At 40.2% G+C, this 19,407-nt stretch overlaps 1 protein-coding gene across 1 annotated transcript; it reads left to right on the forward strand.

Moving 5' to 3' along the window:
* Positions 1–1,621: 1,621 nt before the first annotated feature.
* On the forward strand, positions 1,622–19,018 carry HTATSF1 (HIV-1 Tat specific factor 1). The gene is made up of 10 exons (XM_072955752.1): positions 1,622–1,829; positions 2,040–2,280; positions 3,996–4,176; positions 4,824–4,871; positions 5,340–5,494; positions 7,470–7,633; positions 8,908–9,007; positions 15,059–15,148; positions 16,071–16,208; positions 16,737–19,018. Exons 2-10 carry the CDS (start codon positions 2,095–2,097, stop codon positions 17,988–17,990), a joined length of 2,316 nt encoding a protein of 771 aa, XP_072811853.1. The 5' UTR covers positions 1,622–1,829; positions 2,040–2,094; the 3' UTR covers positions 17,991–19,018.
* The last annotated feature ends 389 nt before the right edge of the window (positions 19,019–19,407 follow it).

Here is a 19,407-nt window from a genome sequence, read left to right on the forward strand (position 1 = left end):
CTCAGGGAGAAGCTGGCTGTCTGGATTCTGTCTTCCTGGATCCAGCAGACCCTCGCACAGCCCATTTACATTCCAGTCCTGGAGTTTCAGGAACTACTCCCTATCTTTATAACAAAGGACACCTCCTCCCCCATTTTTGCTTGTTACCTTGAGTGTTTCTGTAACTTGCAAAAAAGCTTGAAAAGAAACAGCTTATTAAAGCAGAAATACTTCCAGATTACCTCAGTTACTAGGGATTTAATTCTAGGAATCAACAAGAAAATAAGAACAGGAACCAGGCTTCAGAAAGACAGCATTGTTTTAAAAAAGCAAACAACTGTCAGGTCCAAGGCCAAATAGGATGCCACTGCAGACACAAGCATGCTTAGCTCCCAATTCCACTACTCCACTATTACGGCGACTCCATGACACTGCCGCACTGCCTGGGCTTCTCCTCTCACCCCTGGAGAACTTCACCGCAGAAGGCCTCTGTTCTGCTTCCTAGCTTCCCTACGTGGGCCTCCCGGCTCCTGTGCTGCTCTGACCATGTCCCTGTCTGTTCCACACTCATCCCTCTTTCTGGGAGAGGCTTATTGGTTCAGTCAGTCAAATTCAGTCCAGAATGCGAAGCTACACTGCCAGGTCACCTCACAGGCCTCTGGGTAGCCTTTGGCTGAGTCACGTGGGACCTAAGTATAAGGAAACTTTTTGGCCACCTGCTCAGAGGAGCCTGTGGATACAGCAGGCGCTCAGTATCACGTGCAGCTGCGTAGCATATTATCACCTATGCTTTGAACTCACTCAGGAATGAAATAGGAGCCCAATAACACACTGCTGAAAACAGCTGTATACTATTTTTAGATCCAGGAAGAACTACTTAGCAATGCTTAACTGACCCTAATAAAATTCTTATTATCTATATTATAAAAACGCACTCAAGTTCTAAATGTATGCATGTTTTTCCTAACAGACAGACCAAAAAACGGCGGTAGTCGGGCAGTAAAGGTGGTGTGCGTACCGAATGTTAAAAGTTTGAGGTTTGGAGCTTGAGCACGTCCGCATTACAGAGAACAAGGGGCAGGCAACTGCTGCCCTCCCTTTCCAGAGTCATCTCCAGCCTGAGGAAGGTATCGGAGAGACAAAGGAGGGAGCACAGGCTTGGGAAATGAAGGTTGGTCCTTCCACCCATCATTCGTTCATTCATTCATTCACTCACCACATACGCACTAACACCAGACCCCGTACTAGGAGCTCAGGTTACCAAGATGAACTAGAGCCATCGCCGCTCCCAGGGACTTGTAACGAAACCAGAAAAAGACTCGTTTCCCACGCGGAGGAGGGACCTCGGGGCGGAGGAGGTGCGCCCTTCTCTCTCCGCAGGCCCGTCCCGCCCGCCCCGTCCACTCCCCCAAGATGGCGGCCGCCTCGGTGCCCGGCCCGGCGCCGGCCGAGTGGGAACCTTCCCGCGCCTGCGGGCGCCGCGGAGCCCAGCGTCCCCGAGGTGCCGCGCGCTCCTCGCCCCGCGCCCGGGCGGCCCGGGCGGGCATCACCGCGCGACAGCAAGGCGGTCCCCGGAGCCCCGCCCCCGGGGCCCCACGCCGCCGGCTCGCGTCGGCGCCTGTTGACGCCACTGGGGGCGGGTCGGCGCGACCCGCGACGTCGCGACGCGCCGACAATGGCGGCTGCGTCAGCCTGAGCGGGCCTCCGTTTTCAAGTGATTTCCTGACGTTCCCGCCGGAGCCGTAGTCGCCGCAGACCCGGTCGGTGGCGTGGGCCGCGGCGGCGCGCGTGCGCGCTCTCGCCGCGCCCTGGATCGAGCATCCGCGGCGAGGCCCGGCGGGGCGAGCCAGGTGGGCGGCGGCGCCGCGGGGCCGCGAGCAGCGCCGCACGCGCGTGCGCGCAGCAGCAGCAGCAGGGAGGGCGGGAGGAGCGGGGAGCGGCGCGGCCGGCGAGCGGCCCCGACTTCCCGGGGGCTGCTGGGGCGCCGCGGGGAGGCGGGCCGGGGGGCGGCGGGGCGCGGGCTGAGCGTGGCCGACCTCCTTTTCTCTGTTCCCCTCCAGAGTCAGATCGGCCTGTTCGCTCGCCCGGACCCTGTCCCTGGGCTAAGTCGGCAAGATGAGCGGCAACAACTTGGATGCGAACGACGAGTTTGATGAGCAGTTGCGAATGCAAGAATTGTACGGGGACACCAAGGACGGCGACACCCAGAAAGATTCCGGCGGAGAAACTGATTCTTTCGGGCAGCAGCCGGCTGACACCCCGTACGAGTGGGACCTGGACAAGAAGGCTTGGTTCCCCAAGGTAAGAGTCGCACGGGCGGCACTGCGGAGCGGGCCCGCCTGGCCAGCCTCGCGGGGCGCTTTCATGTTTTCTTTGCTGAGGTCCTGGGTTAGAGCCCCTCTGGATAGAGACGCTTCTTTTTGTTGTCTCTGTGGCAGAACCGACGTGTAACGGAACGTAAAACTTTAGGCAGATGTCTTAAATGTAATTTAATTCTTAAGTCTTTTCTATGCCTTATTAATTTTATCTGTGAAGGTCATAGTTGGTTATTGCATTGGTGACTGCTTTTTATTACAAAGAGGAAAAACACCGAGAGCAAATGTTGTAGCTGTTGATCTCAGGTAGCCAACCTCACTTATCCTAGGAATTCAGATGTTTTATGTGCAAAACGCAACTTCTTGATTTGAAAAAAAAAGTCGCTGTTGCTAAATCTTTACTTACTGAACTTTGTATTTCTTTTTACCTTACTATTAAATTTTGTTCCTAGACACGTAGGTTTGAACCATATCACCACAAGAATACAAGTAGAGGTGCACTGAATATTGGATGAAAAAGATCTGTGCATATTTGCTTAGAGTACTTGGTAATTGTTGAGTATTTTATTTCAGCTTGGAAGTAAAAAGACTAATGTTAAACTTAGTTCTGTAAACTTTTTGGTAAAAGTACCCTGTTAATCAAAGTCTTCTGTGGGTGGAAAAAAGGATACTAATCGCAGGCTAATCAGCTTGCAAGCCAGGAATACAAACCATGTCTCTTGTGTAATTTGAGTGTTATTTTTAAAAATTACTTATTTTAACTTTCTTCTTTCCCGTTTCGTATTTGTGTATATGTTCCAATCACTCCGAATTGTTCAACTTACTACTTCTCTTCAGTACTGGTAGTGCCAGTTGGAGTGCAGGCTTGGTTTCTTCAGCCTTCTGAGCGCTTTGACAGTGATCTGATAATGGGTTAATTTGTGACTCTATCTTTTTATGTTGTGGGAGCCCGTACCTCTTCAAACTTTGAGTTTTAAATTTTCCTCATTCCTGTGTGTACCTGACATTGATTGGTATGAAGATATAACTACATTTCTTTCATTGTGCAATTGTCCTTTTTTTCCTTAAGAGCCAGGAGGATAGATGTGAGTTGGATTTGTTCTGACATTAAATGATAATGTGATTTAATCAGTGATGGAGTTAAAATAAGCATTTAATTTTACAGTTGTTAGTAGCCCCATTCTTTATACACCAAATCAGAGTTCCACCCTGTGTTCTCTGCTTACAGATATTAAATATTTAGCCTACATATACTCTTGCTCATCTATATAGTAAAAGAAAATTTGATTCTGTTGTTAGATTATTAGTTGACTATTGGTTTTTATTCTGTTTCATGGTTATCTAGTACTTCCTTGTTAAATTTACTTGTAGCTTTAGTTAAGTAGATTGCAGATATAGTAATTTATAAATGAAACAACTAGAAAAGGTGCCAACATCACTCAAAATGCCTTTAACGGTATCTCAGACTTCTGTGTTTATAATCCAAGTACCCGTGTCTTAATTTTTTGTCATTTTATGCGCAGTTTCCTGCATAAGGTGACTGTTCTTTCGTTCACACTTTTAATTACTATTATCCACAGAAACACTTGTATGTTAGGTTGTATAACTGAATATGCTGGTTATTTAACACAGTGTAAACTTTTTAGGGGAGGAAATCATTTTTGAATTTCTGTATGTGTGTGTACTAAATTTCTTGTTTAGATCACTGAAGATTTCATTGCTACATATCAGGCCAATTACGGCTTTTCTAACGATGGTGCGTCTAGCTCTACTGCAAGTGTCCAAGATGTCAGTGCTAGGACTGCAGAGGAACCTCCACAGAGAAAAACCCCCGAACCCAGTGATCCCAAAAAGAGGGGAGAAAAGAGAAAGGCTGAATCAGGCAAGTGGATTCAGCTTGGAAAACATGAGTGTAAAAATTGAAAATGTGTGTGTGTGTGTGTGTGTATAGTTACTTTTTGGAGAATTATAAAATAGGTTTGACAGAATCATAAGGTGGGTTTTTAAAATTATTATTAGTATTTGTTGGCTCTCGTCCTGACCTGTGGGTATCGGGTGGGCTGTTTCAATTCAATGCTCAGTTTCTTCCTTCGCATAACAGAGCTATTATTAATAGATAATCTAAAGTTCTTTTTGTAGGTTTTTTCTTTTTTACTTTTTGAGTTTAATTAAATTGAACTCAAGTTAATTTTGCTTCAGCTTGGCCAGGTCTAACAGTAGATTGGAGTCAGAAGCCACGTATGCCAAGGCCTAAAGTCAGTGCAAAGATGAGGGTTTTTAGGGTAGTATCAGATTCATAAAGAACCAAGATAAACTACCCATCTTTTTTCAGATAGGGCCCTGAAATGAATTATCTGTCCAAAGATCCAAGTACTTTGAAAGCTGCACAGCGATTGGAGTTAGTTTATCTTGTTTTGAGGTTAAGAAAAAGTTTCCGGATGTTTTGAGAAACTGCCACATTGTCAGGATTTCATAAGGGGACTGTTACCTTTTCTAGCATGTGTTTTATTATTTTATTTTGATTTTTAGGGTGGTTTCATGTTGAAGAAGATAGAAATACAAATGTTTATGTGTCTGGTATGTATACCTTTTTAACCAAATTTAGAGTAGAAAATATTTGATGTTGAGATTTTTCACAAAGTGATTTTTAGTTTTCAGTTTCTCTAAATTCTATTTTTTGTCATTGTGTCATTATTTGTTCAGCCATTTACATGAATAAAGAATATGTTTTTTACAAAACTAGGAAAACTTAAGTGTGTGTAACTGCATGCCATCATTTCTGTCTGCTTTAGGTAACTCATAGCAGTTTGCCCCTTCAGATTCATTGATGCAAGGCCTAAGCAAAGCATGATTTTAATGTATTTTTGAATACATTAAAACATGAAATTTCTTCAAGTCTATAAATGTGAGATTTTTACATACTTTTAGAAAATCAAAATTGCACTCATCTAAGTTACAGAATTCTAATTGGTTGAATTCTTAAGTAGCCCTCACCTTTATTGTAGATGTCTTTATAACTTTTTGAAATTTTTCTTAATGTCACAGGTTTGCCTCCAGACATTACAGTGGATGAATTTATACAGCTCATGTCCAAGTTTGGCATTATAATGAGAGATCCTCAAACAGAAGAATTTAAGGTCAAGCTTTACAAAGATAATCAAGGAAATCTTAAAGGAGATGGGCTTTGCTGTTATTTGAAGGTCAGTTATGTGGTCAAATAAGTTTCTCCTATCTCCATTTTTAACTCAGGAACCAGGGCTATAATTTTGTATAGAAGGTAACCGGAAGTGAGAGCTATTCAAAGCAGGATGTGAAGAAAATGGAAATTTCAGATCGTACCTGTGTGTATCACATTCACTTGCTCTTCTAAGAAAATATGTTTTGAGGTCAAGGTGTTTTGTAAGTCTTAGGTCCAAAGTGCTGCTTTTGTCTTAAAAGAATCCTTGCCGCAAAGATCTCTTTAGGAGTATATGCACATAGTCAGTGCAAAACACATTTTAAAAATCCACAAAGAAGAGAAAGTCGGTAACATTTTATTTGCCTGTTGGAATGATTTAGATCAGGGTTTGGCAAACTCAGCCCACTGGCTGCCTTTATGAATAAAGTTTTATTGTAACACGGCCACATTAATTCATTTACGCATTTGTCTATACCTCCTTTCATGTTTTAACAGCAGAGTTGAGTGGTTGCAACACAGACCACATGGCCGACACAGCCTAAAATGTTTATTCACTGGCCCTTTACAAAAGAAGTTTTCTGACCTCTGAATTAGACCATAAAGAAGGTGATAGCTTATGCTTACTGCTTTGAAATATATTTTGAATAGGAGAGAAGAGAGAGTAGTGTTAACAGAAATCTGCAGAACTTTATGTGTTCATGGTACCATAAATTACATGGGGAATAAATTGCATGGGGAAAGTTCATTGTCAAAGGCAGCCATCCTTTTTGGAACACTTGTCTCCTTAGGAGCATGTGTTATGCATTATTGCAGGGTACAAGAGAAGCGGACCTAATGATGGCATGTACATGTGTCATGGACCCTGAAAATAATTACAAAGTAAAGTCAAAGTGATAAAACAACAGTACCAGCATCGTGAGTGTGTTGCGAGCATACAACACTTCAGTGAAATCAGAAGAGAGTAGGACTAAGCTGGCAGCTTTGAGGGAGAGAGGTTTTTGACCTGTTCTTGAACACAGTGGGGTCATACATAAGTATGCCCATTATAGGAAGGTATTTATGTAATTTTCAAATGCAGGGAGATTGAGAGTTTTATAAGTTCTTCAAGGATTACTAACAGTCTGTGAACAGATTCTTGGGGGATTTGATTTGATTTTAAAATTTTTAAAGAAGAAAATGGGGTTTTGACAAACTTGATATGTAAAATTTATGACCCATAAAAATGCAAGATTGGCAACCCAGTAAATGGAGTTCCGGAAGAATATAGTTAATTGTTCCAGGATCCATATTTGATTGCATGGCTGAGTTCAGTTCTTTTGAGTTCTCCTCAGATTTTCAGATCTTTGAATCTGTAGAGCTGACAGTTGTCCCCTCTGTTCAGGACCCAGAATCTACAAATGTGTTTGGTGTTCAAGCTGTCAGATAATCATCTTCTTCTCAGTATATCACAGACCTACATTTTAATTGGTGAACAAAAAAATTGAAGACTAGCTATGCTATTCCCAGTTCCTTGAGTCATCTAGTTTTTTACGTAGGAATCTTTTAGAATTTTAAAACTGAAATGCACCTTAAAAATCATGCAAGTCCATTTGCCTCATTGTATAGATGAGAACTTAGAGACCCCAAGAAGAAAACTACTATTCCAATGATGGTATAACTTTGAACACCTGCTGTATGCCAGTCACTACCCTTTATGTGTCTTATTTAATTTTGTCAAGAACTCTGCAAAGATGACATATCCATTCCCATTTTACAGATTAAGAATTTGGGGCTCAATGATCTTGAATAAACTTGCCTAAGTTCACATAACTGGTTGGGGACAGCTGTGTCTTAAATTCAGGTCTCCTGATACGCATTCTAGAGTTCTTTATCCTAGTGTAGGTGGTTATATTTAAATCTTTATTTTCTGTATAGTCATCATTCATCTAAAGAACTTGCGAGTTTTAATTCGGTGTGTAACTTACTGACTGACTGTATCTTGTTTTCCCTTTATAAAGAGGGAATCTGTGGATCTCGCATTAAAACTTTTGGATGAAGATGAAATTAGAGGCTACAAATTACATGTAGAGGTGGCCAAGTTTCAACTGAAGGGGGAATATGACGCCTCGAAAAAGAAGAAGAAGTGCAAAGACTACAAGAAAAAGCTGTCTATGCAACAAAAGTGTGTGTTGTTTTCTTTTTGAAAGATTTCACGTAAAAATCCTAGAGTGTATTTTTGGTAATAACCACCTAGTTTTGTTCCAAATATGCCTACAAAATATTTTTAAATAATTTCATTAGATGGTCAGAAACCTTCAGTAACCTGTATAATAGGCAATAGTCTGGATAATTTGGCAGTGGCAATATGTTCATTTTCTGGGATGTTTATTTTTAATATAATGGGGGCTTAAATGAAATAAGAAAGCCATCTCTATGGAAAATGTTGAACATGAGACTAAGTAAGATGGTTTAGGTTTATATTCCAGAGCTGTTAGTTCATTCTTCATGTGGATTTGAATAAGCTACACCAGGAGCTAAATTTTTTCCTACAGGTTTGTTAGTAGGAGTTAGAAATGAGAAACAACAGGTTTTATCACTTTATCATGTACTTGTGGTTGTGTATAGTATATACATGATGTCACCGTGTTTCTGTTAATCCGTTTATTTAATATATTTTTTGAAATATGTTGCTTTTAAGGAAGTAGCCGAAGTGATAAGTACCTTTATCAGAGAGAATTCTAATAGCACTCCTAACAGTGTGCTTGAACTAACGATAAAATGATCATGAAAGCATTTAGTTGTGATGCCTGTAGTTTTTAGAGAAACAGTTAAAATAGATACCTGAAAATTTTATAAACGAAATCAGTAAAATTTAAGATTGTAACAGAGTGAGTAGTTTTACAAATTTCGATGCAGTTTTTTTTATAATCATAAAACACCCAAAAACCAATACAATTTGAACATTTTCTTGGCCTCAAAGTATATTTTCCTAGATAGTCATAGGTACTAAATAATTAGCAATTTTTCTGGAGTCTCATTGGAATGTTTGTAACCAGATAGCAGTTCTGAAAAAATATATATTCTGGGGATTTCAGATCCATTTTTCACCTGCACACTATTTTTATTTCAGAAAGTTCTAATGGAACTGTGACTAAACTACACATTATTGTTTCGGAATCAAATACTCAAAAAATTCTCAATAAGGGGCATGGGGGTATAGCTCAGTGGTAGAGTGTGTGCTTAGCATGCATGAGGCCCTGAGTTCAATCCCCAGTACCTCCACTAAAAAATAAATAAATAAGTCTAATTACCTCCCCCCAACAGCAAATAAATAAATAAAAAGACAAAATTTTTAAAAATACTCGATAAAGGATCGTATTAACAGCTCATTTTTCTCTCTCTCCAACAAGTCGAAAACAAAATTCACAGCTTCTTATTCCTGCTTTGTGACATTAGGCAGTTGGATTGGAGACCTGAGAGGAGAGCTGGCCCGTCCCGAATGCGCCACGAGCGAGTTGTCATCATCAAAAATATGTTTCATCCTATGGATTTTGAGGTAGGAGGCAGTGTTCTTACTGAGAAAAGGATGGATATGGTGTCTTTCAAGGGAGCCCAAAGCTTACCTCACCCCATCTTCCTCATGTCACATCCTGCACGCTCATGTCGTTGTCAGGGTAGGAAAATGGAGCCAAGAATCAATTGAAAGTTTCAGGTTTTCCCGTGTTTAGCCCAGTGTTCTTTTAATTGTCTCCGAGGGAAGCCTGTTTAATACCCATACTCTGTACCCAAATGGCAGCTACTTGGTATGGGAAGTGATTAAAAATATAACCTTTTTTTTTAACATTTTTTATTGATTTATAATCATTTTACAATGTTGTGTCAAATTCCAGTGTCAAAAGACTAGGAATAGACTTACCGTATGACCCAGGAATCCCACTCCTGGGCTTGTATCCAGAAGGAAATCTACTTCAGGATGACACCTGCACCCCAATGTTCATAGCAGCACTATTTACAATAGCCAAAACATGGAAACAGCCTAAATGTCCATCAACAGGTGACTGGATAAAGAAGATGTGGTATATTTATACAATGGAATACTACTCAGCCATAAAAACTGACAATATAATGCCATTTACAGCAACATGGATGCTCCTAGAGAATGTCATTCTAAGTGAAGTAATCTTCATTTTTTTTAAACATTTTTTTACTGAGTTATAGTCAGTTTACAATGTTGTGTCAATTTCCAGTGTCAATTTTTCAGTTATACATGAACATACATATATTCATTGTCACGTTTTTTTCGCTGTGAGCTACCACAAGATCTTGTATATATTTCCCTGTGCTCTACAGTATAATCTTGTTTATCTATTCTGCATATGCCTGTCAGTATCTACAAATTATGAACTCCCAGTCTGTCCCTTCCCATCCCCTCCCCCTTGGCAACCACAAGTTTGTATTCTGTGTCTATGAGTCTGTTTCTGTTTCCTATTTATGTTCTTTTTTTTTTAAAGATTCTTTAAAAGATTTATGGGAGTTGCTTATAGATTTTGAGTGCGGTGCAACAGTACAGGCTGATTTTGGTGAGGAGGACCAGATTCACAGTTGGAAATGAAAGCTTCACTTTAGTAACTAAAAGTTTGATCCTGAAAAATTCTTAGATTAACCAAGTACAGCCCCTGACATTTAGGTGGTGGAGGTGGTTTTTCAGGACCTAATTTTTATAAAACTCTTTAGTGGCTATCAAGAGGACTGTATAATACTTGGTGTCCATGTAAGATTCCAGGAACAGCAAGTATAAAAGTGTATAAAGGAGGAAGAGCTACTAGAGAGGTTTAAGGAATATTAATTGCCCTCCGGGTACCTTGTGTTGCGTCCTGCTTCTTGTCCTCATCGTGCTTTGGCGTAGACGGATGGGCTCGTTCATGGAAGAACAACTCTTTGTTCTCTACCTGGGTTCTGAAATTAATGAGAACGAGTTACGCATAAGAAAAAACATTCATAATGAAAAATTTAGCCCGCTCTTGTTCCTTTTGTGCATGTAAACAGTCAGAATGGCAATATCATTTTAGCCCTGTAGAGAGGGCCCCAAAATGGTCTGTTGAGCTCCATCCCTGCAAACAGTGATGTGATAAGGTTTACCGGACACCTTTGGAGTCTCTATCTTTTGAGATCATTGGGAAGATACAGTGGTCTGTTTATCATGTTTGCTGTCTGTCCTGACTAGAATCCTGAAGAATCTTGAAATAGAACAGAGCTGCTGTATTTAGGCTTACAACGTTAATGAAGTATGTTTAAAAAACACACATGTACGCATGCACAATAGCTGCTTTTTGAAATACTGTCCCTGCCGGCTAGGGCTGTGAAAGGCATGCATAGATGGATCATGGTATCTAGGCTAGTAGGTACAGCTCCAGAATTTCCTACAATTTATCCACAGTTTATTTCCCTGGTAAAGAATTAGGTTTTTTTTAAATTAGTTGACCCATTAATTTCTGTCACTTGAGGTCCTTGATTCACAGCATTCCATACTCCTAACACTTGAATGTGAATATAAATGCAAACTTAATTCAAAGTATCTGGGACCTCTGCAATTTGAAGTCTATTGTGTAATAATCTTTTACATGTTTCTGCCTCCTACCTTGCTCATTGAGATACGTAATTTAAGTCTAATTATCACCCTGGGCAGACTTAAGTTTTCCTAGCTTAACAAATACTCTTTCCTCCAAAAAGCCACATTTATTCTTCCTTGACTCCTACAAATTCCTTCCAGTGGATATTTGCAAGGATATATTTTCACACTTGTAAATTCTTGTTTTTTTTTTTTAGAAAAACCCTTACTGGTTGAATATAAACTTTAGAGTTATAGAGCCTTTATATTACCCAGTTTTATTGATAGCATTTATTATTATCTGCTGTTACATTCCCAGGGCTTAGAATTGTGCTTGGCACACATGGCACACAGTGGGCCCTCAATATATCTTAATAGGCCCTCAACATTCTCATTAATATGAAGAAAAAGTGAAAGAGTAATTGAATGAAACCCTTTTTACTCACAAGGCAGAGTCTTTTCATTCACTCAGGGAATAAAACATTTTCTCTTAACGTCTTTGCAAATGAAGGAACATTTTCAGATGGTTATGGCACAAAGGCCGGGAGGGCAGTGATGGGCCTCAGAGTTCACAGGCAGAGAAGCCCTTGGCGCTGTCCTTGTTTGCCCATCTGCCTGGTCTCATGTGGTCTGACCAGCTTGAGGGGAACCTGTCAGCCACCTTGGCTTTTTGTTAGCGTCTGTGGGTCTGGACCTGAGAAGTGTATCAGTATAGACCTGTCTACACAGTATAGACAGTCTACCAGTAGTAGACTGTCCAGTGTGCTAGGCTTTAGCCACATGTGGTTATTTAAATTAATTAAAATGAAATAAAATAAAAATTCAGTTCCTCAGTTGTACTAGCCACATATGGCTACTAGCTGCCATGCTGGATAATGGAGTTGTTCATTTCTGTCCCCACAGGAGGTTCTATTGGACAACACTGGTATTACATATATATTATATTATATAATTTTTGTTAGAGGTGTTCAACTGGAAAACTGCTTTCATTAGACTTTTTGGGGGAGTGTTTGATTTGACTTAAGATTCCATATGAATCTAAAGAGCAGACATCAACAAAAACAATTGTCAGGTCACCAAGGGTGTCAGGAATCAGATTTCAGGGCGTGGAATACAGGCATACCTTGTTTTACTGCACTTTGCAGACACTGCATTTTTTTTTCTAACAAATTGAAGGTTTGTGGCAACCCTGTATGGAGCAAGTCTGTTGGTGCCATTTTTCCAACAGCATTTGCTCACTTCGTTTCTCTGTGTCATATTTTGGTCATTCTCTCAGTTCAAACTTTTTCATTATTATTCTATGTGTTCTGGTGATCTGTGATCAGTGATCTTTGATGTTAGTACTATAACTTACTAAAGGCTCAGATGATGGTTAGTATTTTTTAGCAATAAAGTATTTTTTAATTAAGGCATGTACATTGTTTTTTAGACATAAGCTATTATTGCACACTTAGTAGACTACAGTATAGTATAAATATAACTTTTATATGCACTTGAAACCCCCCAAAAATCGTGAGACTTGCTTTATTGTGGTATTTCCTTTATTGCCCTGCAGTTAAAAAGAACCTGCAGTATCTCCAAAGTATGCCTGTATATTTTCATCTCAAACAGTTCACCAATGTTAGAATCAAAATTCCTAAAAATACTCTTTGGTATTAGGGTGAATGAAGACTGATATTTTAAATGTAACTTTAGGGGGTATTCAGTATTTAATTCAAAGCCTTACTTAAAAATTCATGCCTGGAAAATTTGAACCCTAAGAGATGAAGAACCAAAACTCGGATACAAAGGGAGCTTTCTCATTGTGTTTACCAGCACTGTCCAGTAGGAGTATCATGTGAGCCACAGGTGTAATTTAAATTTTTCTAGTAGTAACAATACAAATACAACATGAAACTGGGGAAATTAATTTTAATCATGATTTTTATTTAACCCAGTAGATCTGAAATATTATAATTTCAATATGTAGTATAAAAATGTTAAAAAGCTATGCTACATTTTTTTTCCTTTTGGTACTAAATTTTCAAAATCTGGTATTCATTTCACACCTGCAGCACACCTCAGTGTGGAGTAGCCGCATTTCAAGTGCTTGGTAGCCACTTGTGGTTCGTATCCACTGTCTTGGACGATGCAGGTTTAGCTTGGAAAGGAATGAGGAATATGGCTTATTCCTAGGAAAGGAAAACACCACCCTGGAAAAAAATTGACTGTGGAAGGTTTCAGCGTATCAGTCTGAGTTCAGTCTAAGGCTGTTGCTTGCAAAGTGTTGTTCTTAAAAAATTTTTCATGCTTAGCTAGGTTAAAAATATTTCTAAGAGGAGGGGATTATTATCTTTAAACCTCATGATGCTATATAGCAGTGAAGATATATTAGTTTTTCAAGCTGGTAAAAATGAAAACAGGGGTCTGGGAAGACTCCGCTGAAATTTGACACCCTGGTAGGAAGGGTACATAGATTTTGATAAAGAAGGTAGTGCTCCCCGCCCCCTATGATGGAATCATGCTTAAATTTGTCAAATATTTTGAAACAATTTTTGTTTTTAATATAATCCTGATTTCTCTTGGTAAACAAAATGGAGGTATTGGGAACAGTTTATCAGACTCTGAAAAAGCTTTTATTGACTGTTCATCGTGTGTAAAAGACTGTGCTGTATCCTGTGAGGTATTCAAAATTCAGTCAAACAAGATTCCTCCCTGCACAAAGCACACCATCTGATAGGAGTTAATCACACACACATCCCTGAAGCCACCGTGTGACTTTACCAGATGACTTTTGTGCTCCATTCCCCATTCCTCTCAGCTCTGAGAATTCTGTATAAAGCAAATTGGCATATGCTCCAAAGTTAGATTTTATAAATGGGAGAAATCCAGAGTCCTGCCATTATAGCTGTAGAAGCCTCAGGTTTGTATGATTTTATATTTGTGATTTTAAATGTGATTTCAATAACTGTCTGCCAGTTGATTATTTTTGCTTTTTGTTAGAACTTTAGGAAGGATAAGCCACTTGTCATTTTTTGCTGTTCCTCTTTAGTTGGCAAGGAAAATAAAAACCTATGAGATGAATTCAAATGTTTCCTAAAAAGTGTAAAAAGTGTAAGTCTGCTTCAGCAGAAATTCATAGATCAAATATCCTTGTTTATATTTGTATGTAGTTGAAATTCAAGTTGATAATGTGACTTTTTATGAGCCTTTTTCATGCACTGGGACTTGGAGAAAGATTTGTTAGTTCCCACAGGGAATCTTAAATCCTTTTGTTGCTGGGGCGGGGGTGGGTGGGGGAGAGTCCACCTGAACTCAAGACCACGAGAAGCAGCAGTGCTTGAGTATTGTTCATAGACTCATGGTTGCGAGAAGGCAGTAGCTAAGAACGTGTTTTACTGTGTGCTTAACAACAGCTTATTTGTGTGGTCCTGTTGCAGTGTGGTAGGAGACAAGATGAACAGGAACCCTTATAAGGGAGGTTACCCTGAGAGTTAAAGTCGAGTCTTGGAAGCACAAAGAATAACCTTAGAACACTTAGTCAACGAAAGGGATATATCTCTCCCCATTGCAACATTTCTGTAAATAGGAATCTATATAAAACACAAAGCAAAGGTTTCTTATCGAGACAGTCATGGTGATGCCCGTGCAGAACATAGGAATCAGCGATCTCTGAGTTAATACTGTCACAGGACTTCTCCTGTCCATACAGCTGCTGTTACTTGGGATTTCCACTGCCATTTGCCTTCCCTCTCCTTTGCCCCAGCACACTCCTCCTCCCGCCTACGGCACTTGTCCATGCCCCTGTCCTACAGCAGGGCAGACCCGTGGTGATGGCAGCAGCCATGGTAGTCTAACTCCATTTGATTTTGATTTTTTTCATTTTGCAGACTGCAGACAAACGTAACTAACCTTAAGCAAAAGCTTTTCTTATCTGTTGGTTTGTCAAAGAAATTTGATTCTCAGGATTTGGACTTAAAGAAGGGGGCAAACCCGTTATAATCATGTGTGTTTTTGCAGGATGATCCACTGGTGCTGAATGAGATCAGAGAAGACCTTCGAGTAGAGTGTTCAAAGTTTGGACAAATTAGGAAGCTCCTTCTCTTTGATGTAAGTTCATGACTTACACAATGTTTCCTAAAGCAATTTCCTTCCATTTTAGTAAGTTATTGCCAGATGTCAGTATGCCCCCAGATTTCGGGTTAATGTTTTTATATAATAGGCCTGCTATCTAGTGGTAGTTATCTGTTAGCAGTATTAGATAGGATATTTAGATGAACATGGATTACAAGTCAAGGTTTTGATAGACTTGGTGTGCCTTGGTTATTTTCTTTTATCATCACTCTGGAGTATATGATCAGGTGAAAGAAAGTACAGGAAACATATATGAGACCTTATGGTTCCGTATTTGCCCACATTTCCCCCTCTTTGTGAATTACTTCTCCCTCCATATTTGGAGAAGAACAATCAAGAAAAATATTCTCCCATATGTTCCCCTCCTCACCTTTTGCTTACATCCAAAACTGACACAGAATAATTGAGTCACCATTTATTGATCATAGACTACAATCAACACTTTACCTGTTATCCCATTTAATTCTCATAATCCTTGGACATAGGAAGGTGTTGTTTGACCCATTTTCTTTATTTACCCATTTTACAGGTGGGGAAGTTTAGAGATTGAATGCCTTGCCCAAGGTCATTCAGCTAGTAAGTGGCAGAGCCAGACTTCAATCCCAGGGCTCTTCAGCTTCAGAGTCCACATTCGTAGGAGCCATACAGGTTTGCTTCTCATTAGACAGTGTTATCGGCAAAAACATTTCAAAGTATATCATGCTTGGTTTTTGCTAGACAAGATTCAGCTAAAGCAGCAGCTAGGTGTGTGTCACTGGCTGGGGTAAAAGGGAAGAAAGACTTCATACATAAAATCTTTAGCTCAAATGATCAGGAAGAACACTACTTACCTACTTCGTCAAATGTATATGTTTTATCTTAAATCTTCTCATTCATCTTTTCTTCTTTATCTTTCTAGAGACACCCCGATGGTGTGGCATCTGTGTCCTTTAGGGATCCGGAGGAAGCTGATTATTGTATTCAAACCCTCGATGGAAGGTGGTTTGGTGGCCGTCAAATCACCGCCGAAGCCTGGGATGGGACTACAGATTATCAGGTGAGTTCTGCAGCTGTCAAGGGTGCATGAATTGTTCCATTACTGAGAAATACTGATCTAGCAGGTTTTCGCATAAGTGTTGGGTTCCGTTTAATCTGTTCACTGTAAACCAGTACTTCTCTTAAGTACTACATTACATTCAGAGCACAGAAAGAGAAGTGTTTCATTCTTTCGGTTTATAGCCCTGAAATCTTGAAGTTTGCTCAGAATAAGCAATAAGAACACGTTAAACCAAAGCGTTTCTCTTCTTTTCTGCGTCGTAAAATACAGACAGTTCAAAGATTAACTTTTTAATTGATGAGACTTTCCTGCAGTACTGTGGTGTTGGGCATTTGTTTAAATGATCCTAAGGTCAGCTCTAGTAAATCAGGATGGAAAGTTTTGAAAACTGAAGATAGAGAATTGCTTCAATTTCCTAAAAGAGATGCCTTAGAAAATCAGAGTACTTTTGATGTTACAAATGCTGAGAGCCACTGTTACTCTTTTTGCCCAAAACATATTGTAATGGCAGTTTTCTTATGCACACAGGTGGAGGAGACCACGAGAGAAAGGGAGGAAAGGCTGAAAGGATGGGAGGCTTTTCTCAATGCTCCCGAGGCCAACAGAGGCCTTCAGCGTTCAAATTCCGTCTGTGCTCCAGAAAAGGCGGGGCCTTCTAGAGTCAGGCATTTTTCAGAGCACCCTGGCACATCATCTAAAACGAATGTTCAAGAAGGCGCAGCCGAAATGGCATTTGAAGAACCTATAGATGAAAAGAAATTTGAAAAAACGGAAGATGGGGGAGAATTTGAAGAAGCTGCTTCTGAAAAAGATGCGAAAGAAAGTGGCCCTGAAAAAGAGGCTGAAGAAGGCCACCCCCAAAAAGAATCTGAAGAGAGCCGCCTCGCAGGAGAGTCTGAGGAAGGCTGTCTCAAAAGAGAACATGAAGAAGACACCCCTGAGCAAGAGTCTGGAGAAGGCAGCCCCGAGGAAGGGTGCGAAGGGGGCAGTCCTGAAAAGGAGTCGAAGGAAAATGGCCCTGAAAGAGAGGCCAGAAAGAAGAGACTCAAAACGGATCGTGAGGAGAATGGCCTGGAAGAAGCAGGCCCCAGCAAGGGGTCTGATGGGGAGGCCAGCCCCCAAAAGGCAGCCGAAGACGACGACTCAGAACAGGAGTTTGAAGACCACTCGGAAAAGCAGTTTGAAGATGGCTCTGAAAAAGAGTTAGAAGAAAACGGCCTGGAGAAGGGCTGTGCCGAGGAGGGCTCTGACAAGGAGTCTAATGAAAACGTTCTTGAAAAAGAGTCAGAAGAAAATGACTCTGAAAAATCAGAATTCGAAGATGACAGCTCGGGAAAAGTGTTTGATGAAGAAGGCTCTGAGAAAGAGTTTGACGGCGAGTCAGATGAGAAGGAAGAAGAGGAAGAGGCATACGAGAAAGTATTTGATGATGAGTCGGAGGAAAAAGAGGACGAAGAAGATGCAGATGAGAAGGGGCTCGAAGATGCTGATGAAAAGGATGAAGAAGATGATGCAGATGAAAAGGTGTTTGAAGATTCCGACGGAAAAGAGGACGAGGAAGAAGTAAATGTGAAGGAAGATGAAGACATAGATGAAAAGGTGTTCGAAGATGAAGATTCCAACGAGAAGTTGTTTGACGAAGAAGATTCCAGTGACAAATTATTTGAGGATTCTGATGAGAGAGGGACCACGGGTGGTTTAGGGAAAGTTAAGGAAGAAGGGCCCCCGTCCACAGGCAGCAGCTTTGTCCTCAGTAGTGATGATGATGACGACGATATTTAATCCCTTAAACTTGCTTTGTTAGGGAGATTCCTCCATCTACATTTTGCCTCTGCTGCAGGGTAATTACTAGTAGTGTTACATGAACGTGTGCGGTGCATAGTGATAGGATGCCATCAGATTAATGCAGTGAATTTTTTCATTGTTACTGTACTTAATGGTTTTAAGTGTATGTTCATTGGCTGTTCAGTTAAAACTTCATAGCGTAATACAAGCAAACTGGATACTTGTCCTTTGTCAGATTTATGAAATGCATGCAGAATAATATTTTTTAAAGTATTCTAATTGAAGTTTGTGATATTCAAAAATAAAAAATAAGTTGTTAATATGCAGAAGCTGAATATTGGACTTGAGTTAAATTGCATTTTTAAATTCTTGCTATTGCTCTATTCATACTAAAGTTTGATTTTTCCAGGGACTTGAAAAATCCGTTAGGAGTCTCCTTGCTTCCAGCTTTTGTTACCACTGATGTCCCCATTTCCCCCTCTAACCAGAACATGCTACTAAAACTTAGAAAGCAAAGAATACTTTGGAGTTTTCCCTGCCCAGTCCTTGCCAGTTACTTTTCTCTTTTCTACCCTATTCCCACAAAAATTGGCTCTTAAATGTGCACAAATGAACTTCCCGAGGTCCACAGCTTCCATTAAGGAAAATCTAGAGGAGGTCAGAATTCTACTGTGTACTGTTTGGGCTCCTCTGACGCTGATTACAGTTACAGGATTTTTTCCCCAGGAAAGTGTATGCACACACTATACAACCTTTTGTGTCTGCAATTTGGGGGAGGTTCGTGGATTCCCTGGAGTTTAAGAAGTTTTGTCACGCATATTTTAGGTTTTTTTGTTTTTGATTTTGTTCTAGGGTCATGGTACCTAGTACTATGCTAAGTTGTGTAGTCCTGATAAGAATTTGGATCTTTCTTGATTGCGCTTTCCAAATTAAGTATTGATGACTTGACTTCTGATGTAGCATTAAGAAGTTCTTCTCATAAATTTAGAAGAATTAAAATAAACTGCATTGGTGCTTTTTCATTATACCGTCTGTCAGTGTAATCATTACCCTCTTTAGACAGAAAAGAGTTCTTACACTTGAAGCCAGCTGAGGATTTTTTAGTTGATGTCTGGGATCTATTAAAAATCTTCAGGATTTTCACCAAGGAGAAATCTGTAAATGAGGTGAAGAAAGTTAAATATAGAAAAATTGCAAACCGAAATAGTGTTTGTTCCCTTTAAGGGTAAGCCAGAAGCATTTAAACACTGTGTTTATTGTGTGTGTGTGTGTGTGTGTGTTTTACAATTTATTGTAATTCGTTGGAGAATTGGTTTTCTAAAACGAAAGGAAAAGGATGCTTTATATTCCACTCACGATGATTGGAACAGATAACTACAACATAAATTAGCTCTAAGACTGTTGTTAGAAGGAG

The sequence above is a fragment of the Vicugna pacos genome, chromosome X (genome assembly GCF_048564905.1).
Source record: "Vicugna pacos chromosome X, VicPac4, whole genome shotgun sequence".
NCBI classification, from domain to species: domain Eukaryota; kingdom Metazoa; phylum Chordata; class Mammalia; order Artiodactyla; family Camelidae; genus Vicugna; species Vicugna pacos.